The sequence below is a fragment of the Oreochromis aureus genome, linkage group 9, assembly GCF_013358895.1.
Source record: "Oreochromis aureus strain Israel breed Guangdong linkage group 9, ZZ_aureus, whole genome shotgun sequence".
NCBI lineage: Eukaryota > Metazoa > Chordata > Actinopteri > Cichliformes > Cichlidae > Oreochromis > Oreochromis aureus.
Window position 1 is genome coordinate 34476429 of NC_052950.1, and position 23857 is coordinate 34500285.

Sequence of the window (23857 nt, forward strand, 5' to 3'; positions counted from 1 at the left end):
TCAGTATCTTCAGTCTTCAGTGGACACTCCATTCCCGTCAGTAACACTTTCGCTCTGCTAGTAAAACGTAGTTCTATTAATCTGCGCTCGTTTACTCTTGAACCGGAACCGGATGTAAGTTCCAAAAAACTGAATTTTGGAACTGAAATTGAATTGACTATGTGCACGTTAGCATATGCTACTTCCGGTGCGGAAACTCCTGTGGGGAGCTTTGTTTCCGGTGTCCTATTCGCGCCTTGTTTACGGTCCAAAACAAGTTAAGCAAATGAATGAATCAAGCGGTGATTTACATTTCTATAGATGTTTTGAGCATTTACCCAATATATCTGTAAATGATGTTCATCGACTTGTCGATATTTTTCCCCCGCACTTCAGAGCAAAAGAGAAAAGGGATTCAAACGATAAACTGTCCCTCGTTTATCGCGGGTGTTATGTTCTAAAAATAACCAGCGATGGGTGAAATCAATTAGCCAGTTCTATTTTTTGACGCGTGGACATCGTGGACATACAGTACTACACTTCAGAGTCACACTGCTAGCGATCGATGCAGCGATTCTGTACTGTACAGGAGAGACGTCACGGAGGAGATCGTCTGCAGCGATGAGGACACAATGTGATGAAAAAAAAAAAAAGCATGCAAACTTGCACTAAAAAACTGCGAAACAGCGAGGTGAAAGGTGAACTGCGTTATAGCGAGGGACCACTGTAATTTTGAAGGTAAGTCACAACACACCCTTCATAAATACTAATGTATAGAAACCCTTACCAGCAATTGTTCATTTTTCTGTGTGGCTTTTTTTCATGGTTTGTTAACATGCTGTGTAGGTGTGTACTTGACTAGCTGATATCGACATAATGGGGAAACATCTGGTTTGACTATCGTTCACCTGTAGTTTGAATGCTGAACATTTGCCTGTTTAAATGTCTTCTGCATGCAGTAATGCAGTTCTGCTTGTGTTGAGTGATGTAAACAACTGATCGATCTAAACTCTTTAAATGTCAAAATTGATCATTAGATTTTTTATGACACAACAGTGGTGAGTGTTCCCACCTTCTCCTCTTTGTAACTTAACGCAATCTTTCCGTTTTCGAGTTTTGGACAGGATTTTGGAGTATATCTTCGCAGTAGCGATTGACCGCAAAGTAAAGCTACCGGAAATGTACAACCCCACATCCGGTCTCAAACCAGGAAGTTAGCATTTTCTCGTGCACAGGGTCAATTGTAGCACTGAAACTGAATGGTGAGAGTGAAACTGAAATTATTGGAGAGCTGAATTTTTTTTAAAGGATAAAATGCAGTTTCAAAGCAAATGAATTCATTTTCAATATATAAAATTCAATTTCAATTTAGTGATGATCATTTTCAAACCATAAATTCAGTTTCAAATTAGACTAATTCAAATTCAGTTTTCAAAAGCATTTATTCAAGTTACAATTCAGATTCAATCTGAGCAATTCAAATTCAAATTTAACTTATTGAAATTCAGTTTCTGATGGCACAGATTTCTGCCCATACAAAGCCTAGCATAGCCTGTGACGTTATTATGACGGACACATTTTATGAGTGAATTTGACTTTAAGTGACTTACAGGTTTCTTGTAAAAATACTTTCTTATAACCAGTGTTGGTCAAGTTACTTGAAAAAAGTAATCAGTTACTAATTACTGATTACTTCCCCCCAAAAGTAATCCCGTTACTTTACTGATTATTTATTTTCAAAAGTAATTAATTACTTAGTTACTTAGTTACTTTTTAAAAACACGATTTACAACCTGAATAGGTGATAAAGCGATAGATCTTTCAGCCCAATTCTACTTTTTCTGCATAATCCATCATACAAAATGTAATCAAATGGAAACGTCTCTTTTTAAAACTTTAAATCTTTTAACTTTATGCATCAAGCAAAAACTTAATTATATGCAACATTCTCTGACTGGAAGAAATTTGTTTAACATTTAAACCTATTTTCTGCACATTCCAGCACATAAAATAAAATATTTTTTTGTGTTTACACTCACTCTTTCAAATAGATGAAAGTAAAACACAGCAGAAAATAAATAAAATCAAAGACTCAGCGGTCCTGTTGCTCTATTTTCACCTGTAAAGCAGGACTGGGGTAGGCGGAGGTTTACCCTGGTGCTAAACCTGTGCCGCGGCGGTCAGTGGAAGAATCCGCGAGTTTCTCTGTGAGTTTCACATTACGTCGTAGCGCACTCAGTGCTTGCTTGGAAGTTTAGGTTTCTTCCCACGCACAATGGACACTAATGTTTTTGTCACTTTTTATGGAATCAAACTCAAAATAAGGTCAGTACTTCCACGCTTGAAACGCTGCACGCTCATACTCCCGCACTCGATATATTATCCATTGTTGATCTGCAGACAGCTGTTGTCACGAACGTCGCACTCGTTTACGTCACTGTCATGAGACATTCTCGAAAAAAATCACGGTTTTAGTAACGCAGTAACGCAGCGTTCCTACGGGAAAGTAACGGTAATCTAATTACCGTTTTTGCAATAGTAATCCCTTACATTACTCGTTACTTGAAAATAGTAATCAGATTAAAGTAACGCGTTACTGCCCATCTCTGCTTATATCCAGGTTCTTCCTTTTTGCTGCCATCCTCCTCTCCTCCTTGCAGGTCCGCGCAGCGCAGGCTCGCCGCTGCTAAAACTAAACAGAGCTCCCCGAAAGGCACAGCCAATCACATTGGCCATATTTGTCATATGAGGTAGGACTCCGGTAGAGAACGTAATTTAACTCTTTCTGCACCGCTGGGTGAATGAGACGTCGACAGATCGTTTTTTTTCTCTCTATCGGGTTTGTTTTTCTTTACTCGCAGAGATCAAATTATTGGTGGGGACATGTCCCTTCCGTCCATGCCAAATCTACGCCCTTGCCAGATCAACATCTCTATCACCTCAGACTGCATTAATAGCTACACCATGTTTAAATAAATCCCTGTCCCTGCACACCTCCCATGCCCTCCCTGCTCACACTGTGCTCCGAGTTTCCCTAAACCACTGCTAGGCTGAGAGTCCCTCCTCATATTTCATGTTATTAGTCCGATTTTGGAGGATTGTTATTAAATATTCATGTTTGAGGTATTAAATTGACAGATGTAGTCATTTCCAGAAACTGGAGAGGAGAGGGGCAGCTCCATTTCCGGGAGAAATGAAAGTGAAAGTGCTGGACTCCATTTTGGAGCCGGAGCGAAGCAAGGTGATCTCAGCATAATGATCATTATTCTGCTGTCAGAGTGTCTCCGTGGGTGAAGCAGGGAAACAAAGACGGAGCTTTTCATCAGGCGGAGGATTCAAAAAGCAATTTCACTCCCGAAACTGACACGTGTCCTTCTTTCACTCTCAGACTGAGGGAACATGAGTGATTTGGCGGAAGAAGAGGACCGAAGCTGCCCGCCTCTGAAGAGAAACCACCCCAAACATCATCCTTGGGCTCTCAGCGATCACCCCGGAGCCTGGGATCTAAAGTAAGACCCGGTTTTTGCCCACGCTCATGCTGCTGCACCCGGAAGGGGAAAATCCTGCTGTGTGTCAGATCAGCTCCACTTCACTGCTGCACGAAAAACATCGGCGTATTTTACGCACATAGAAACATGCGTGGACTTTAAAACCAGCATCTACGAAGTGCAGACATTTAACATGTTTAGGGAAAAAATGTCCCCACTAAACAAAACTTAAACAGTCTCCAGTACAATAATCTATAAATCTTATTTCAACTTCTTTTTTTTCAAAACACCTGAACGCATGTTTCTCTCTGTGTAACTTAAACACATTGTTGAGCTGATAATCAGTGAAAGAGGCAGAGGCGTTTGATGCCCTGTTACAGACCAGACGGGCTGCAGAATGAATCCAGTCCAACACAGACTCAGCAAAACCTGAAACCTCAGCCAGAGATTCAGCTGGTTATCAGCTGTGAATTCAGCAAGGGCGCCACCAAGGGGGGGCCAGGGGGGCATTGGCATCGACTTTAACAGCAGGAAATTAACTTTGCACAAAATTATTTTCTGCCTCTCTTTTTTGCCATATTTTTCAATTAACCTAAATTTGACAACAGCAGAATAAAACTGGAAATTCTGTGTTAAGTGTGCCACCCCAATATTTTTAGTTTTCCCCATACGGCCACCCATATGAAAAAAATTCTGGATGCGCCCTTTAATTCAGGCCCACATGAAAGGAGGTGTTTGCCATCCGACTCTCCTTTAACACAAAGTGGATCGACTGACTGCCCGCTCCGGTCAGAGACATTACCAGAGGAGCGGCTGATTGAGATCGATCAACAACTTAAAACATATAAGAGCAGAAACCACACGGATGCTGAATGTCAGCCAAGAGAGAAATGCTGCACCGCTGCTCTGCGCTGTCGTTAATGTAACATCTGCATGTTAGAGTGCTTTGAACTTTACACTGCAGCTCAGCCTTAAACTTGATCCATTTAAACATTAACTCAGGTCCAAGTAGCGTGACGAGGAGACGTGGAAATCACTTTAAGTTGTGGACAAATTAAAATTAAATTCTTTTACTGATGCTCGAGGCCCTCCATAGCTCACCGACTGTTCACAACAAATTATATAAAACGCATCAGATGTTTAAACTGAAGAAAGCTACAATCTTTTAAAAAATGAGCTAATTCTTAATTTGACAGCAGCAACATGTTTCTAAGTTGCCACGGGGCCATGTTTATCCCCTCTTCCTCTGTGTTCTACTGTGAATTTAAAAAGAAAATTAGAGAGATTTGCAAGTCATTCCACTTTTTTAAATTTACATTTTACAATTTGTGATTTATTATACATTTGTGCACAGACAGAGAGCGGCGTTTCCAGGATCCGACTGTTTGTCCATGAAGAGTGACATTTCCAGAGAAGCCCCTCCAGACTTAAGGAATCAACCCGGACCCTCACACACAGAGTAAGACTCAGTTTGTGCTGTAAACAGAGGTGAAGGTGATTCATGTTGAAGCAGTGAGAGAACTTAGAATGCATTCCCATGAACACAGCAATGTTTAATGGACTAAAAAGAGAAACTTGTTTAATGAGCATCAACATGAACTCATGAATAAAGGAGTTCTTGCAGTTCTTTGTGGATCTAATATAAAAACAGGAAGGTTCCAGTTTATTATCTTTGTGTTTCCAGAGGTGGGCAGCACAGACAGAGAGCAGAGTCTCCAGTATCCGACTGTTTGTCTATGAAGAGTGACTCCTCCAGGAACGACCTTCTATACTTCAGTAATAAACCCGGACGCTCACACACAAAGTAAGAGACCACTTCTTCTGTGAACAGACCTGATGGTTACCTTTCAGACCAAAGAACAACACTTTTTTTAAGCAGAACTATTAGTTCAGATGTAACGCTCTATTATTGATTAGTTATGAATTATTAAGTCAACATTCGAGTTGTACTAAAGAAATCCTGAACTTTAGTCCACTTAATCTGATTCTGACACAATAAGAGCAATTTGTGATTTATTATACATTTGTGCACAGACAGAGAGCAGCGTCTCCAGGATCCGACTGTTTGTCCATGAAGAGTGACATTTCCAGAGATGCCCCTCCAGACTTAAGGAATCAACCCGGACCCTCACACACAGAGTAAGAGACCACTTCTTCTGTGAACAGACCTGATGGTTACCTTTCACAGGAAAGAACAAGGTTTTTTAAAGCAGAACTATTAGTTCACATATATCGCTCTATTCCAGGAAACTGTTTATTGATTATTCATGAATTATTGAGTCAACATTCGAGTTATACCTGTCTGATAGATTACATTTGTTCATGTAAATGAGGAGTCTTCCTCACACACACTGGAGGTTGTCTGGGATCTGTAGTAGACCTGATACTTTACACCTTATAAACCCTTAAAAAAACTACATATGCCGCAGAACTGAAGAAACCTCTTGGATCAGAGGTGAAACATCTGCATAAAAAAAAACTTAAAGAAGTCCAGTTGCCTTCTATTCAAGCTCCTAAACTACCTGGATGACTGAGAAACTACACATACGTTTAATCAGATACTCACTCGAAATAAAAACCTTCTTTCTCCTGTTTTTCTGTTCACGTGGCTGCAGGTACATCTGGTCAGCACCCAAACTCTGAGATAAAATTCAAAATGAGGAGTTATTTACCGGTTTGAGGATGTTGTCTTTGTACTGTGATGTAAAGGGGACTGAGTTGATTTACATTTTACACACAGCTTTACAGCAGTTTAGGTAAAAGTGTTTTGACTTCCACAGTTTAAAATGCTTTTTCATCAAGTTATTAAAATCTACAATTAACACTGGAAAAAGAAAACAGAGGTGGATGTCAGTAGAGCGTATCCCAAGTTATCTGTTGATAAATTTTGACTCCATTCTTTATAAAACACAGCACGACATATGCAGCTGTGAGGCTTTAGTATCATGATGCATGGCAACATTCAAGTTTTACTAAAGAAATCCTGAACTTTAGTCCACTTAATTTGATTTTGACACAATAAGAGCAATTTGTGATTTATTATACAGTGTAAAAAAAATTGTAATATAAAAGTATTGTACTGTGTATTTTACAGTTTTGTAGTTTTCCTAGAATATCATTAAATTTACATAAATAGTCTGTGATTTCACATTTCAAATGTAAAATAACATAAAATCACTGTAAATGTAATAAAACATAATTTTCTTGTTTTTTAAATGTATTTGTCTGTACATATGCATATTTAGATTGTTAAAATACATTCACAAATGTATCATGATTTCACAAATATGTGTCGGTTATTTGAAAGATTGAACTGTTAAATTCAAATGTAATGCTATGGAAAAATATATAAAATGATTCTTTTAAACTTTTTTTACATCAAATATTTAGGCCGATCGTGACTCAAGAGTTGGCAGTTCGTCTTGTAATCAGAAGGTTGCCGGTTCGAGCCCCAGCTCGGACAGTCTAGGTCGTTGTGTCCTTGGGCAAGACACTTCACCTACTGCCTACTGATGATGGCCAGAGGGGCCGATGGTGCGATATGGCTTCTGTCAGTCTGCCCCAGGGCAGCTGTGGCTACAACTGTAGCTTCCCTCCACCAGTGTGTGAATGAATAGTGGAATTGTAAAACACTTTGAGGGTCTCGAAAAGCGCTATATAAATACAATCCATTATTATTATTTAAACCAACTGTTAACTGTATATTTCTGTACATTTAAGTATTATTATTCATATTGCCACATTCATTGACCTTGTTTATAGGTAATTTCATTGTTTAATCACATTAAAATGTTCCTAATTTAATGTTTTTTTAAAGCACTTGAAAAAGGCAAAATCCCATGTAAAATTAGGGCAACAAACTGTATTGTCATTACTGAAAATAACCGTATTTTTATGAGAAAGTTATTTTCTGTTATTTTCTGGTATTATTTTGGCGCCCCAGCTGCTGGAATATTACTGTTTTTTTAGGATTTTTTTTTTTACAGTGTACATTTGTGCACAGACAGCGAGCGGCGTCTCCAGGGTCCGACTGTTTGTCCATGAAGAGTGACATTTCCAGAGAAGCCCCTCCAGACTTAAGGAATCAACCCGGACCCTCACACACAGAGTAAGACTCAGTTTGTGCTGTAAACAGAGGTGAAGGTGATTCATGTTGAAGCAGTGAGAGAACTTAGAATGCATTCCCATGAACACAGCAATGTTTAATGGACTAAAAAGAGAAACTTGTTTAATGAGCATCAACATGAACTCATGAATAAAGGAGTTCTTGCAGTTCTTTGTGGATCTAATATAAAAACAGGAAGGTTCCAGTTTATTATCTTTGTGTTTCCAGAGGTGGGCAGCACAGACAGAGAGCAGAGTCTCCAGTATCCGACTGTTTGTCTATGAAGAGTGACTCCTCCAGGAAAGACCTTCTATACTTCAGTAATAAACCCGGACGCTCACACACAAAGTAAGAGACCACTTCTTCTGTGAACAGACCTGATGGTTACCTTTCAGACCGAAGAACAACGCTTTTTTTAAGCAGAACTATTAGTTCAGATGTAACGCTCTATTATTGATTAGTTATGAATTATTAAGTCAACATTCGAGTTGTACTAAAGAAATCCTGAACTTTAGTCCACTTAATCTGATTCTGACACAATAAGAGCAATTTGTGATTTATTATACATTTGTGCACAGACAGAGAGCGGCGTCTCCAGGATCCGACTGTTTGTCCATGAAGAGTGACATTTCCAGAGATGCCCCCCCAGACTTAAGGAATCAACCTGGACCCTCACACACAGAGTAAGAGACCACTTCTTCTCTAAACAGTTGTTAATGTTAATTACAACACAGAACTGTTCACATTTATATGTCCATTGTCCAATCGTATTAGCAAACTGTCTAAGCTTTTGCTTTTATAGAGATGTTCACATTTGATTATTCAATGAAGTGCATTTGTTTGGAAGCCCCTGGATGATACACACGCTCCTCATCCCTATGGAAGCAGTAGGGGTGTACTTAGATTTTCAAAGGTCTGCATAGAGTCCTGTGAAAACATCATTTTCATTGTTATTGTATACATGAAGCAGGATACAATTCAGTTATGTCCCCAAGACATAAAGGCCTGAATGTAACTTTTCTCCTTATAAAAACACTTTTTAGTTTGGTCTAGCAGTCTTTTGCTAAAGCTTAGAGCCGTCCTGTCGGTATATAAACTGTAGTTTGGCCTTTTTAAAAACTTGTTGTCTCAGCTGCAGCATATATTGTCCTAAAAGCTACTATCCAGCATTAATGGTGCTTTAACAGATGTGGAAGTTACCCATGCACAGATGCACTATTGTAGCTGTGCTCCGGTGCACTGATAAAAAGCCAGAGGGTTCCTCTGCTCTGTAGCAGGGACCATAGCGTCAGTGATTGGTCAGACTGTACAACAGTTTTTGATTTTCTTTCAATAATCCTGCCAAATCAAAACCAATAACTGTCATGATTCGGCTGTGTGCGGGCAGGATGAGGACCCAAACGCAAGCTCACGGAGGCAGGAATGAACTCAAAATGCAGCTTTATTGCTGGACAGGAAAACCATACAAACTAAACTGGAAACTAAACATATTGCACGGAGAAACACACGGCCATAAATGAGGGAGAACGCGACACAGGACTGAGGGAGACGCGGACCTAAATACACAGAGGGTTAACAAGGGGAGTGGGCGCACACGGGGAACACAGGTGACACTGATAATCATAACGAGACAGGGCAGGAGTGAACACAACATGACGCATACTGACGAGGGACTGTCAAAGTAAAACAGGAAGTGCACAGAGGTTCAGACAGGCGGAGAGAGAGAGGACAGACATAACGGGCTGGGGAAGACATTGAATGAAACACAAGGAGGGGAAACGAGGGCTCACAGATACACAGAGGGGCACACAGGGGGTAATCAAATAAGGAACATCTTGGCAGAACCTAGGAACCACGGCATAATGAAAGAACAAAGTACGAAACACATGAAAACTAAGAATACTGGGCCAACGTGGCCCAGGACCATGACAATAACATAAAGCTGTTGGTGAGGGTATTAGCATTAGGGCACATCCAACATGGATGACAGTGTTTAGACTTTACTAATCATTACCTCATTTACATGTGTGATTCTGTTAAAGCACAAATGGCCAACAGAGGTGTTTTATTTAAATATGATTCAATAATGATATTTTTCTGTAAGCCAGCATGTTATTAAACTTTGATATTTATGACACTTCTGCAGACAGTGCTTCACTTCATGCAGGGACTGGTCTGCTTCATCAAAGCTGTCCTCCTGGGACCACTCAGGAACCACAGCTGGAGTCCAGACAGCCAGTCAGAGCAGCTTGATACCAAGTAAGACTGAACATCTATTTGCTGGTAGATTCATTTCTGAAAACTGGAATTTATCTTCTTGTTCAGACATTTAAGAGTTTTCTTTTATTCTGTTTTCCCTCTTTTCAGTTGATGGTGGTTTGCAGAAGGTTTTAGATGATCATAAGCTCATACTGAAGAGGACATGTGAACGTGTGACTGAAGGAACTCATGAAACCGAAGGAACCCTCCTCAACAGGATCTACACTGAGCTCTACATCACGGAGGGACGGCCTGAAGATGTGAACACGCAGCATGAGGTGAGGCAGCTTGAGACACCTTCCAAGATCACGCACGAGGACACTCCAATCAAGTGCCATGAGATCTTTAAAGCCTTACCTGACGAACAAAAACATATCCGAGTTGTTCTGACGAATGGCATCGCTGGAGTTGGGAAGACCTTCTCAGTTCAGAAGTTCACTCTGGACTGGGCAGAGGGCTTGGAAAACCAAGACATTAATGTGGTGGTTCTGCTGTCATTCAGAGAGCTGAACCTGATCAGAGATAAGCAGTACAGTCTTCTGGAGCTGCTCCACGTTTTCCATCCAACATTAGAGAAGGTCACAGCAGAGAACCTGGATCTTTGTAAACTTTTGCTCATCTTTGATGGCCTGGATGAAAGCAGACTTTCACTGGATTTCTCCATAACAAAGGTCATATCAGACGTCACACAGAAGTCATCAGTCAGTGAGCTGCTGACAAACCTCATCGAGGGGGATCTGCTTCCCTCGGCTCTCATCTGGATAACTTCCAGACCTGCAGCAGCCAATCAGATCCCTTCTAGATGTGTCGACAGGGTCACAGAAGTACGTGGATTCACGGATGAGCAGAAGGAGGAGTACTTCAGGAAGAGACTGAGTGATGAAGAACGGTCCAGGAGAGTCATCTCCCACATCAAGTCATCCAGGAGCCTCCACATCATGTGTAGAATCCCAGTCTTCTGCTGGATCACTGCTACAGTCCTTGAAGACATGTTGACTACAGAGCAGAGGGAAGAGCTGCCCAAGACCCTGACGGATATGTACTCACACTTCCTTCTAGTTCAGATGAAGAGAAAGAAGCACAAATATGATGAGGGACAAGAGATGGCACAGGAGGTAGCAGAGGCTGATCGGGAGGTTCTTCTGAAGCTGGGAAGGCTGGCATACGAACATTTGGAGAAAGGAAGCATCATGTTCTACCAAGAAGACCTGAAGGAGTGTGGTCTGGATCGCGATGAGGCCTTGGTGTATTCAGGGGTTTGTACAGAAATCTTCAAAAAAGAGTGTGTGCTCTTCAAGGAACCAGTCTACTGTTTTGTTCATCTGACCATTCAGGAGTTTCTGGCTGCCGTCTACATGTTTCACTGTTACACCAACAAGGACATAGAGGTGATGAAGCAATTCCCGGGGACAAAGCGGGACAACAAAAACAGTGACACATCTCTGGATGTCTTTCTGAGCAGAGTCATGGACAAGTCCCTCAAAAGTAAAAATGGCCACTTGGATCTGTTTGTTCGCTTCCTTCATGGCCTCACTCTGGAATCCAACCAGAAAATCTTAGGAAGTCTGCTGGGCAAGGCAGAGATCACTCCAGAAATCATCCAGAGAACCGTTAACAGCCTCAAGGAGAAGAAAACAAAAATCGCCCCCGACAGAAGCATCAACATCTTCCACTGCCTGATAGAGATGAACGACCTCTCAGTATCTCAGGAGATCCAAGAGTTCCTGGGGTCAGAGAACAGATCAGAGAAGGAGCTCTCCGAGATCCACTGCTCAGCTCTGGCCTACATGCTGCAGATGTCAGAGGAGGTTCTGGAGGAGCTTGACTTGAAGACGTACAAGACATCACTGGAGGGACGACTGAGATTGATCCCAGCTGTGAGGAACTGCAGAAAGGCTCGGTAAGTCCAGGTAGAGATTTCTTTGGAATATTTAGAGTCAAACGTAGCATTTGACTCTACCAGTGTATCATTTGGTACCAATATAAAACTAACGGCAGTATGTTCAGTGCGTTCAACTCCATAAAAAGTAGACAAAAGCCGTGTTCAAATTCATGAACTGCATCCTCCTGAGGACCTGGCCTTCACCGTCTATGTGGGCCGGCTCCTCCGAAGGCTAGGTAGGCCGGAAATGAGCGGCTATGAAATTGGACGGGGAGTTTCAGCCATCTGCTCCTCGATATCTAAAATATAACAGGACACTGGCGTAAATTCTCGATCCTCTCACACTTCTGTTTAATCAGTTTTCCATTTGACATTTATTCAGCTGTGTGAAAACCCCGGAGGAACCCACCCAAGGGATTAAAAGTTGTATTTAATCTAATAACTTTAATCTCAGCCAAACCGCTTTACTCACGAACAAATAAAACACTGAAAAAAGCCAAACAATAACATTTTAAATTATCTAAGTGACTTATGTTTAACCTGAGTAGCGAAAGACCGCGGGGGGTTTGAAAACGATGTGTCAGGAGTTCGCTGTTCTTGCCGGCTCTAGTGACCCTCGAGCTCCCAGCTAGCTATCGAGCTGGTGGGTAACAGACGTCTCTGAAAATGTCGGAGCACTTTTGCAAATATGTGATGTCTTGATAAACCGAGCAGATATTTGAAGTTCACACAGCTACATTCTCGCCTGAAAATATCTTAAAAGTTTATTTTGTGACCCAGACAAAATAAGACTAATATTAAAACTTAGTAGCGGCCGCCATTGTTGGAAACTGGAATTGGCTGGGCCCCGCTATGAATTCTGGGATATGGTGGGCCACGAAGGATACACGCATTTGGAGGAGTCTACGAATTTGGATAGCCTTCGTCACGTCGCTGTGACGCAATCGGCCTACAAATGCGGCCTCAGGAGGATGCAGCCTATGAATTTGGACACCCCCAAAGTCAGATTAAACTCAGTGGACAATAACATTTTCCTGAAAAAGATGGCCTCTCGATATCTTTGGGGAATCTGATGTGGGACTGTAGCAGACTGCGGACTGTATGGGGTCTATAAATGTATTGTAACACATTTTGTTGTATGTGTATTAATGTGTGTGACAGACTCCCTGGCTGTGAGCTCTCAGAAACTCACTGTGAAGTCGTGGCCTCAGCTCTGAAGTCCAAACCCTCCCACCTGGTACATCTGGACCTGAGTGAAAACTACCTGAAGGACCCAGGAATGGATCTGCTGACTGGTGGACTCAAAAGTCACAACTGTAAACTAGAGTTTCTGAAGTCAGTTCATACTTTAAATTAAAAAATAATAATAATTCTTCCCCCAAGTGTTCAGTGATCAGATTTTCACAAACATATAATTTAATATCTAATATCTTAATATGTTTATAACTAACACTTAATGACTATAGATGCTTATTTGAATCTACAGAGTGTAAGGTGAGAGTCCGAACTCGTCTTTTCCTACTGAAGATCGAGCCAAATCCAAGCTCATCAATAATATAATTTGACTCTCAGGCCTGTTTAATAAAAGGTTTGAGATTGTGAACACTAAATGTTCTCAACTAGGAGCTTAAACTGTTTTATTCTGTGTCCAGTTTGAGTTCATGCAGGTTGTCAGAGACCAGCTGTGCTTCTCTGGTCTGTGCTCTCATGTCCAACCCCTCCCATCTGAGAGAGCTCGACCTGAATGACAATAAGCTGCAGGATTCAGGAGTGGAGCTGCTTTGTGATTTTCTGGAGAGTCCAGATTGTCGACTGGAGGCTCTGAGGTCAGCTCAGTCACTGCTTTAAATTTTATATGTTTATACACTCGCTGAACCTTATTTCTGTATCATCTTTCTTCTATTAATCCTTTTGGAGTCAATCCTATTTTCTTGTTCTAAAAAATATTGATTAGGAAATGTTAATACATTTAAAACCTAAAACATGATTTGATTGTAAAATATGTTATTTAGGTGTTCTTTATTTTTCATTTAGGTTGCGGATCTGCAGATTGTCATCAATCAGTTGTAGTTATCTGGTCTCTGCTCTCAAGTCCAACCCCTCCCATCTGAGAGAGCTGGACTTGTCTGGAAACAACAAGCTGAAGGATGATGGTGTGGACTGCCTGTGCGATTTTCTGGGCAGTCCAGACTGTAGGCTGGAGATTCTAAAGTCAGTCAACATTTTTCTTTTCTACTTGCTCAGTTTGAATCATAACTGCATCTATTTGCCTTTATTTTTTTGCTTTTATGTAACAGTTTTCTAAACTTTTCTATGTTAAACTTTCTTCTCTGAACACATTATTATCAAACACCTAACTTTGTGAAGCGGGAGTTTGTCTTTCCAAACCTGTTTTATTTTTTATTCAGACTGTGGGAATGCAGATTGACGAGGTCCAGCTGCCGTCCTCTGGTCTTAGCGTTGATGTTAAACCCCTCCCATTTGAGAGAGCTGGACATGAGCAACAACTACTTGAAAAATTTTGACGTGACATCCCTGATTAATCTTCAGAAGAATCCAGACTACAGACTTGAGACGTTCAGGTCAGTAGGAGGTTGTAATTAATCTGCTTCAGCCTCACCAATCAGCCTGTCATAGAAGTCCCCTCCCCATGATCTCCCCTTTATAGATTCTTTGGCCTTCAGGGCACTTTTCTGAATATTCAACATTAAATTTGTCTGACTTGAGTGAAATCTGCTGAGAAAAAAGACTTGAATCCATTGAATTCAAATGTATTTATGTAGCATCAAATCATAACATCAGTCGCCTCAAGGCATTTAATGTTGTAAGGTAGCAACCCCTCTGTAATACAAGCATGCAAGTCTTTGAACTCAGCATGCTTACGGAAACATGAGAGCTGAGGAAGCTGCTATGCTGCTATTTATATTGTGGTTCATGCTTCATCAGTGACTGACAGCTGACTGCGTGAGTCTCTGTAAACACTAACTTATCAGCTTGATTGTTTCTCTTTTCAGGTGGGAGTCACCGATGCGTAAGTGAACGTATGTCCTCGTGTGCAGAGACGCTCTGATTGTGGCCATATTGTTGGGAAGTAGATTGGAGGGGAGACAGTCATCCAGCAGCGACTGATAGAAGAGTGAGAGGAAGTGTAGATGATTGTCAGCGCTGCAGAGTGGACTGCACTGTTTTCAGAAACCAAACCTTCCTCACAGGCTGCGATACACTGGGATCCTTTCTAAAGCTCCTCCATTAACCCTCTTTGGAAATCCAGTCTGGGATCAAATCCACCGTTTGTACATTTCTACAAAAGAATATTCAAATCAATTTTATTTATATAACACCAAATCGCAACAACAGTTGCCTCATGGTGTTTTATATTGTAAGGTAAAGACCCTACAATAATACAAAGAGAACAGAGAAAACCCCAACAATCACATAACCATCATTCAAATCCTGCCCAGTAACAGCTGCAGGTCTCAGGGATGACTGGGTGGCAGAAGACAGATGATGAGTGATGTGATTTTATAGAACGTGTTTGTTGCCGTTGTTTGGGTTTAGCTCGATGATAATGATGGCTGATAAATGTTCACTTATTTCATGGTCTGTGGCCTTTTAAAAACAGAAAAATCTGACAAAACCTTTAATGTCAGGAGACCTGGCTGGGATCACAAACTAAAATAAACTTAAAATACCAAATCAGCCCATCACACATCTTCTATGTAACGTGTTCAGAACTGACATAACCAGGTCACCTGTCTCAGCTCCGTTAAGGTGGACTGTCCTGTGGTGCTGTGAACTCTGCAGAGCACTATAATACACAATATTTACAAACAGTATCAGTTTATCAGAAACACCAGTATCTGTACTTTTAAATTATTTGGCATTTTTGCCTTTATTGAATAGTGAAGACAGACAGAAAGCAGAGAGAGAGACTTAACAAAGGGCCACGGGTCAGACTTGAACTCGGGCCACTGCTTTCTGGCCACGCGGCATGTGGTCACCCGCTGAGCTAAACCAGCACCAAAGCATCTGTACTTTCACTTTCACTGTTTTTTTACTTTTAAAGTACAAAGTTATCTGCACTCTCCCACCAGAGTGAATTTATTTTGCAATAAGAGTTAAATGTAAACATAATAAGAAAGAAAACAGTAAGCGTAGTAGCAGAAATGTGCTCACAGTGCTGCAGTATTGTTATAAATGCCAAAAGCTGGGTTGTATGGAAGCTTGTTCCTGCCACTGAAAAAACTTGTTTTCCACATCAGTAAGTCATAATTTCAGGTTACGGTTAGAGTTTAAAGTGTTTTTGTTGTCAGTTTATAATTTTCTCAGTGTTTCGTGTTTCGAGTCTGAGCCCAACCTGAACCGTAATATCAATTTAGATAACCTGAAAATTTGACTTACAGATGGAAAAAAGGGAGGAAACACACGTCTCTTTTTTGTTGATATTGTTGTTCTTTTGTCTTGCACTAATGTTAAAATAACCGTTACCACATAGTCAACTACTGACTGTTTTATTGTATTACCTTTGACAACCTGTTTTGTGTCTTCTTGTTTCTTGATGCTCATTTGTGCCTTCAATACAAAAATTTAAAAATACATAAGACAGCCCAGACTCAATAACCCTCATCCAGAAATAAACTTTTCCAGACTACCAAATTCAGATTACCAGTGCTCCCAATGGGACTACACATAACAACAGCAGAAAAGTGTGCATGGACGTTTAAAAAAACCACATCATCAGTAAAGAAAGAACATCTGGTTGCTGTAGTTGGGTTTGGCTGCAAGATAAATCTGTTTTCATTAGATTTAAACCCATTTTTGATGATATGCATTATTATTGCTGTAAAAATGTGCACAAAAAGTCATGAGCAGCTGCTGGATGGAGGGAAATATTTTGAGCTCTACCTGATTAACATCTAACCTAAAGGAGAAAAAGTATTTCAAAAGCTGCCCGCTTTGGCTCACCTGTACTGGGGATGCCAACAGCTCGTCTCCTGAGTGTCATCTTTCACCAACATGGTGCTACAAACTAATGTTAGAAACACAGCTTGCATCAGAAGAGTGCTTGACCAGTAGCAGAGGCAGCTAGTCCTGTTTGATGAGGTGATGGAGGAATCAGCCGGTCGAGCGGGAAAACTCCTGCATAAAAAAAGCTCCAGGCGTCACACGAGGCCTCCATAAACAGGCTGTTAAAAAAAAGCTGTTTTTAAAATGGGAACCAACCTTTTTCACGTGAATGTAGCCAAATGTCTACTTTATATTTATCTTTGTAGTTTTTACAGGATTTAAGTGCAAAGCATAAATGTATGTTTACACTACACCTGTCATTTCCATTTCCACTTGAACAAAAAATAATTTGAGACAGAAAATATGGGAAAAAGTTTTGAACTTTGTGAAGGACTCAGACTTCACAGAACGTGAACCTCAGTAGCAGTTTATTGTGAAAGATGCAATATTTAGCTTATCTGAACTGAGATGAGATTTTTATGTCTTTTTCAGAATGTTTGATTTTGAAGTATGTGAACTGTTTTGTTGTTTGTTGGCTTTTCTCTGCTTGTTGTTCTCAATTCTTTTATTAAAGAAAATTTAAAAAAAAAGCAAAATAAAAAAACTGACACATGAAACACCTTGTAGACCCCCTTCAGTCTAAAAACTCAGACCATCCACGCTCACGTTCCAGAGTAAAAATGTGAACAGAAAACAGCAGCGCTAAGAGTCAGTGGCATTTCCCTTTAATGCAATGATGCAGGAAAAAAATGAAATCACCACAGCAAAGAATAAAAAAGCAAAAAATTAACACGGCAAACCTGCGATTTCAAACACAGCATTTCACTTAAAAAGAAAAAAAAATTAAAATGCTTCATAAAACAGCTCTTTGCATCTCTTTTCAGTGTTTATGCACCAAACTCAGTTCATATTCGAATGATTTTCACCTCCTGCAACATAAAAGTACAGTCATGACAGGATGAGTTTAAAATAACATTTGAAAGGTTTCGGCTCGTGAAACGAGTGAGCACTGTGGCACACGGTCGGCTCTTTAAAAGCCATGTTTTAGCCTCCAACAGAGTTTTATGTTTGATTTAGTGTTTCAGTAAAAACTTCCTGCTTTTGCAGAAAAAAAGTCACAAATGCAGTTAAAACTGTAACACTTCATTGGTTTCCAATCTGTGGCCAGAGTCCACTAAACGAGTCCTACATTGAGTATAGAGGGACCATGTAATGATGAAGAATTATCTGTATTCCTGTTAGCTTTTTCCGCCTTGGAAAGCTCCGTCACACAAGGTAACACATTCTCAACGAAAGAGCCAAATGAACAGCTTTAAATCTGTCAGAAACTTCTTGAGGTCAGCTGACCAGTATTATATAAAAATAATGCACACCAAGTGAAGTGAAAGGTTCAAACTTTCATTAAAAATGTAGTTTCCTATTTTTGCTAATCAACACTTGTCAAAGTCTTAGTGTTTGGGGTGTTTCCTTTGTTTGCTGGTCCAAAGTGTTCGATCCTTTTATTTTAGCACCTGTAAAAGAAGATCATGTGATGTGGCTGAAAGCTTGGGTCTGTTTGTGTCGGCTATATTTTTCTGTAACACTTCATGAAATGGGAGTTACAACTGGAAAGTTTGTGTAATAACGCCTCCTTCAAGCGACTGCATTTATGTTTGGAAAATTCAGTTTTAGTCCAAGAGTGAGATTTTTAGAAAACTGCACCAGACTGGCTGTAACCTGCTGTGATGTCTCAAACTTCAAAGTTGGACCTGTTGCCCTTTTTTCTAGCTGACTTTTACCCAGTTTACCAAAACTGTGCAGATACTTAATCTAGAACCAGATCTGAGGTTGTCTGTCAACAAAAAACAACAACTGCTACCGGTACCTAAAAGTTGGCAAAGGGGGGCAAGGTGCCACAAAGGCCCTTGGGCCTCCTCCTGGTAGGACATGCCTGAAACACGTCACCTAGGAGACGCCCTGGAGGCATCCCAGTTCAGATATATTCATTTTATTCATGTACAGTAGTAGTTACCTGCTGGTTGTAGGGGGCCATCGTAAGTATAGTCCTGCTATTCGTGCAGGGAAGCACCTTGTTTGAGAAAATGAGCGCGGACGTGTAAACTTAACCCTGAAACACACCGGCTGCTTCTCTTTGGTGAAGTTTTAATTAACCTTTCACACCGGGAGTGTTTCAGAAACGAGCATTTAGTCTTCAAAGGATCTTTTATTTTGAAAATGTATCAAATACTACTGTAATTCTTTATTATCAGGATGTCCTAAAAACTCGCTGAAAAGCCTTCAGCTGATCCAAAATGCTGCAGCAAGAGTCCTGACAGGGACTAGAAAGAGAGAGCAGATTTCTCCTGTTTTGGCTTCCCTTCATTGGCTTCCTGTTAAATCCAGAATTGAATTCAAAATCCTGCTCCTCACATACAAGGTCTCAAATAATCAGGCCCCATCTTATCTTAATGACCTTGTAGTACCATATCACCCTATTAGAGCACTTCGCTCTCACACTGCAGGCCTACTTGTTGTTCCTAGAGTATTTAAAAGTAGAATGGGAGGCAGAGCCTTCAGTTTTCAGGCCCCTCTTCTGTGGAACCAGCTTCCAGTTTGGATTCAGGAGACAGACACTATCTCTACTTTCAAGATTAGGCTTCAAACTTTCCTTTTTGCTAAAGCATATAGTTAGGGCTGGACCAGGTGACCCTGAATCCTCCCTTAGTTATGCTGCGATGAGACGTGGCTGCCGGGGATTCCCATGATGCACTGAGTTTTCCCTTCCAGTCACCTTTCTCACTCACTATGTGTTAATAGACCTCTCTGCATCGAATCATATCTGTTATTAATCTCTGTCTCTCTCCACAGCATGTCTTTATCCTGTTTTCCTTCTCTCACCCCAACCGGTCGCAGCAGATGGCCCGCCCCTCCCTGAGCCTGGTTCTGCCGGAGGTTTCTTCCTGTTAAAGGGGTTTTTCCTTCCCACTGTCGCCAAAGTGCTTGCTCATAGGGGTCATATGATTGTTGGGTTTTCTCTGTATTTATTATTGTACGATCTACTGTACAATATAAAGCGCCTTGAGGCGACTTTTGTTGTGATTTGGCGCTATATAAATAAAATTGAATTGAATCAAATTCTTTATGCTGTTCCTGTCTCTGACTTCCTGACCTAATCGCCTACTCTGTGCTGCTTAATGCAACTTTCTTTTAAAAACAGACCTGATGGACCCTGGAAGTCGCTTCTGATGGAATCACAGCTCTGATCATTACGGGTTATCCTGCAAGGTAAGAAGACTAATCTGACTGTGTGTGTGTGCGCCACATATATCAGCAACATTTAAAAAAGATGGTTACTGAAGACTGTGATTAAACGTGTAAAATGGGTTTTAAATACACACGCAGTAGTTATATGGACGATGTTTAGCCTGTGCTGATTCTGACCGTTTCTGGACGTTTTTCTCTGAGACAAGTTTTTTGTCCCGTTTCATCAACTAGGATTATTCCTACTTGAAAATAAAGGAAGGGAATTCAAATAATTCCTGGACACTTCTACTTAAGCAGTAACATGTTTGGTCATTAACTGCACACACACACACAAAAAAGGTTTTCTAACTGTTAGGGGAAAAGTTTTTTTGCCCAAAGTTCAGTTCAGATGCATAAAATGTAGGATTTGACCCTGACGTCTGTGAGCCGCTGCCGCTTCGCTCGAACACGAAGCTAAACGGTGAGTCTGGAGCGTCAGAAGTCGGAGTCGTCTGTCGCCGAGTTATCAGCACCGGCAGAGACTTCAAAAGTCTGCAGGCGGCTTTCATTAGCCTTCTGCTCAGTCATCTTCTTCTTGTTGTGGTTTCTGATGTGCACGCTCAGACCCCGCTCAGTCATTTCGTAGATCTGACACTTGGCGCAGTAGTATGGCGACACCCCGACGTGCCTGAACTGGTCGGCGAGGTACGACACGAGCGTCTTGAAGCCTTTGTTGCAGATGTCGCAGCGCGGGATAACACCCGGATGCTCCTTCTCCAGGTGCTTCTTCAGGCCCCACCTCGACCCTTTGAACCCCTTCTTCTCCTCTGTGCCGGCTTCCTCCTCGGCTGCGCAGAGGCGGCAGACGAACACGGCGTCCTGGTTGGCGTGGCGCCTTGTGTGCGCGTCCAGCTCGATCTGAGTGCGAAGCGACTGCTGGCAGGAGGTGCAGAAGAACGTCTTCTTCCCCTCCATGTGGTGCATCTGCTTTAAATGTACCGCCAGCCCAGACGCCCTCTTGAAAAACTTGCCGGGTGGCGGGCACATCGTGCACACCAGTTTTTTACCTGAGCCCGAGTTCATCTCCATCACGTCGCTGTAATCCTCTCCCAGCGCCAGCACGCTCTTATTGCTCACCACCAGCTCCTCGCTTTTGATCTCCTCTTCCTCGGCTACCAACCTCCTCTTCTGGCTCACCTGAGGTCGCAACCTCGCCGGTCTTGACGGCAGCAGAGCTCCGGGGTTCTCGCTGACCACCGGAGTTTTAACAATTGGCTCTTTCGCTGGGAGCGACCGATCTACGGACATCGTGAACTGGTAACTCTCTCCCTCCTCTTCAGGGTTTGAATACTCGATGACGTAGACGCCATCATCGTCATCCTCTCCCACGACCTCCTCCTCCGCAGGCACCGAGCACTCCACCTCGTAGAACACCTTCCCATCAACGTGCGACTCCTCTTCAGCGATGTGAGTGTCATCTATTCTCACCACTGTTATCTGGTCCATCCCGCCGGCGCCATCCCAGTTTTTGTTTCCGGCCATGACCGAGGATGACGATGCTTTTCCTGCACCTCTGCTTTGAACAGTCGACTGTTTGGAAGACGTCTGAAAGGAGAAAAATAAACTGCATTATAGCTTCCAGCAGCAAACAGATAAAATACTACAGAATGAAGGCATAAAAAGTCTTTCTTAGATATATCAATGAATCAATACCATATACATTGTATTTCCTGACAGTAAATATTGGTTTGTGACTGGAGTCCTCGTTCTGCTCGGCGTGGCAGCTCATGAACCAATCCTCCACCTGCATCACATCCTGGTTAGAGAGCAGCTCCATCTCAAAGAGCAGAACAAGGACTAACATCACCCAAGACGGTGAAGTCAAAGTCAGTCTGACCACAGGATCAGAGTCTGGGAATCACCGCAACAGTGATCTGAACAGCCTATTGTTGGAAAGATGGGAGACAGGAAGGGCCGATGCAAGTTTGTCAACAGTGAATCAACTTTCAAAATAAGAGCATACGGGAATACGTGATAGTGAACTGACTGAGATGCTGTCTGAAATTGATAAAACAATAAAAATAAATCTCAAAACACACCTGAGGGGTGTGCTAGCTTAGAACATGCTGGACTCATAACAGATCATCTTGTGTGGAAGAATACTCCTATAACGTGTGAGCCTCAAGGACAAAGCCTGGTTTAGCAGAGAAAGTCGATAACTGCCCTTGTGACACCCCTCATCTCTGACTCGGGGTTTATAGGTAAACTTTCTTCATCCCTCTGGGCAGCCCACCCAAGTCCATGTGTGAAAAACACTTAACATTTACCAAATCTATTCATAAATACTAAATATTATCCAAGTTTTATTTTTGTTTGGAGTGACCAGGATGGAAAGACTTCGAAATAAAAACATCAGAAGGAGAAGAAGTTAGAGACAAGAGCCTGAGGTGGTTTGGACATGTGAAAGGAGGAGAAAGGATGTTGAAGATGGAGCTGCCAGGGAGGAGGAAAAGAGGAAGACCTCAGAGAAGAATCATGGATGTAGTGGAGGAGGACATGCAGGCAGTTGGTGACACAAAGGAGGATCCCGGGGATAGGGTGAGATGGAGCAGCTGAAAGACGTAGGTCTGCACGGTGATGCAGCTGAATTTGAGTAAAAGCAGTTCCACTCAGACTCAACAGGAAACATATTATTAATTAATGATTAATGAATATTAATATTACATGTCCAGGTATTTGTTGGTAGTTTTTATCTGTACATGCTTGTATGCTACTCATTCATTGATGCAGGTATGCATTAACATATAAATAGACAATAAATCAAGAAAATTATTGTTCATAATACAATTATTATATTTTTATTTACATGTATAATAACTACTTGTATTATTTACAAAATCTGTAATTGTGTTTATTATGTCAAATAATCATTTGTGATTACAGTAAAATACTTACTGTTTATTTATGTAACTGCACAGCTCTTGCCCATAATTCATGCAATTGCCATTAAGACCATTTTTTTCTATCATAGTATTTTATTTTTCACATACATGTAGATTATATTAACTAATATTATAATTTTTCATTATAATTTTTTATTCCCTTTTTATACGTGCACGTTTAAATGTTTATTTTGATCATTCCTGTTATAACAAGACTTCCATTCAAAATGTTCTGTTTTAGGTAGAAGTGAGACGTGAGCAGCGATACTTCACGTTTTAATGAAACATTTTTTCTCCAATAAATAATCCGCCACGACCTATTTTTCTGCTCAAGTCTTTTCTGTTTATTCTTTTAAATAACAGCAAGAATAAAGTCAACATTCAGCACGACCCTGCTGCCGAAGTCAGCCATCACAACCATTAGCTTAGCAACGAATTGCTAATCAGCAAACAGGGGCAACTCTGAGGTTTAGATTTCTCCACTATGCACTAGTTGGCTCTTTAACATTAAAGGAAAAGAGTTGAACTGCATGCACAAATGTTCAGATACAGCTAATCGTTCACCTTTAGTCGATGCAGGTGGTCAGATTTCCTGCAGAAAGCTAGCTGAGCCACAAAAAGAAAACACACACAAAAAAACGTGTTTTCTTTCAGGACGAACCAACGAGCTGATAAGACATGACGCCCCCTGGAGCCCTGGATGTACTTTAAAACTATCAGCAGTCAGCGAAAAACAGTTCAGTAAAATACTGTATAACAGAACGATACTGTACGATAAGATAGTTACCCCAGAAGGGACTCAGTTACGTTTAAACTAATAAATAAAGTCACATAAAATTAGCTTAATAAGTTAAAAAATGTCATAAAAATAGTAATAAGTAATAAAATTAATATAAAAAATAAACATTTGTAATTTAGTAAGGAGCTCGGGGTAAATTTAAAAATAAAAATTACATTAAAATGGAATAAAAAT

General features: G+C 41.1%; 2 protein-coding genes across 6 annotated transcripts; one reads left to right on the forward strand and one right to left on the reverse strand.

Annotated features, from left to right (window-relative positions):
* Nucleotides 1-3179: 3179 nt before the first annotated feature.
* LOC116310106 (NLR family CARD domain-containing protein 3-like) lies at nt 3180-19039 on the forward strand. Of its 3 annotated transcripts, XM_039616963.1 has the most exons (14): nt 3180-3488; nt 4822-4926; nt 5152-5271; nt 5502-5606; nt 7471-7575; nt 7801-7920; nt 8151-8255; nt 9719-9831; nt 9940-11731; nt 12875-13048; nt 13366-13539; nt 13748-13924; nt 14122-14295; nt 14728-19039. In XM_039616963.1, the coding sequence occupies exons 1-14, from the start codon at nt 3379-3381 to the stop codon at nt 14750-14752; spliced, it is 3399 nt and encodes a 1132-aa protein (XP_039472897.1). In that variant the 5' UTR covers nt 3180-3378; the 3' UTR covers nt 14753-19039. The 3 variants fall into 3 exon arrangements, with proteins under 3 accessions (XP_039472897.1, XP_039472898.1, XP_039472899.1); XM_039616964.1 differs by lacking the exon at nt 7471-7575; XM_039616965.1 differs by lacking the exons at nt 3180-3488; nt 4822-4926; nt 5152-5271 and having other exon boundaries at nt 7454-7575.
* A 671-nt stretch (nt 19040-19710) lies between these two features.
* On the reverse strand, nt 19711-23575 carry LOC116309948 (zinc finger protein 615-like). 3 transcript variants are annotated; one of them, XM_039616995.1, is made up of 3 exons: nt 23449-23574; nt 21663-21885; nt 19711-21547 (listed from the first exon to the last, which is right to left on the reverse strand). In XM_039616995.1, exons 2-3 carry the CDS (start codon nt 21804-21806, stop codon nt 20438-20440), a joined length of 1254 nt encoding a protein of 417 aa, XP_039472929.1. In that variant the 5' UTR covers nt 21807-21885; nt 23449-23574; the 3' UTR covers nt 19711-20437. The 3 variants fall into 3 exon arrangements, with proteins under 3 accessions (XP_039472929.1, XP_039472930.1, XP_031582535.1); XM_039616996.1 differs by having other exon boundaries at nt 21656-21885; nt 23449-23572; XM_031726675.2 differs by lacking the exon at nt 21663-21885 and having other exon boundaries at nt 23449-23575.
* Between the last annotated feature and the right edge of the window lie 282 nt (nt 23576-23857).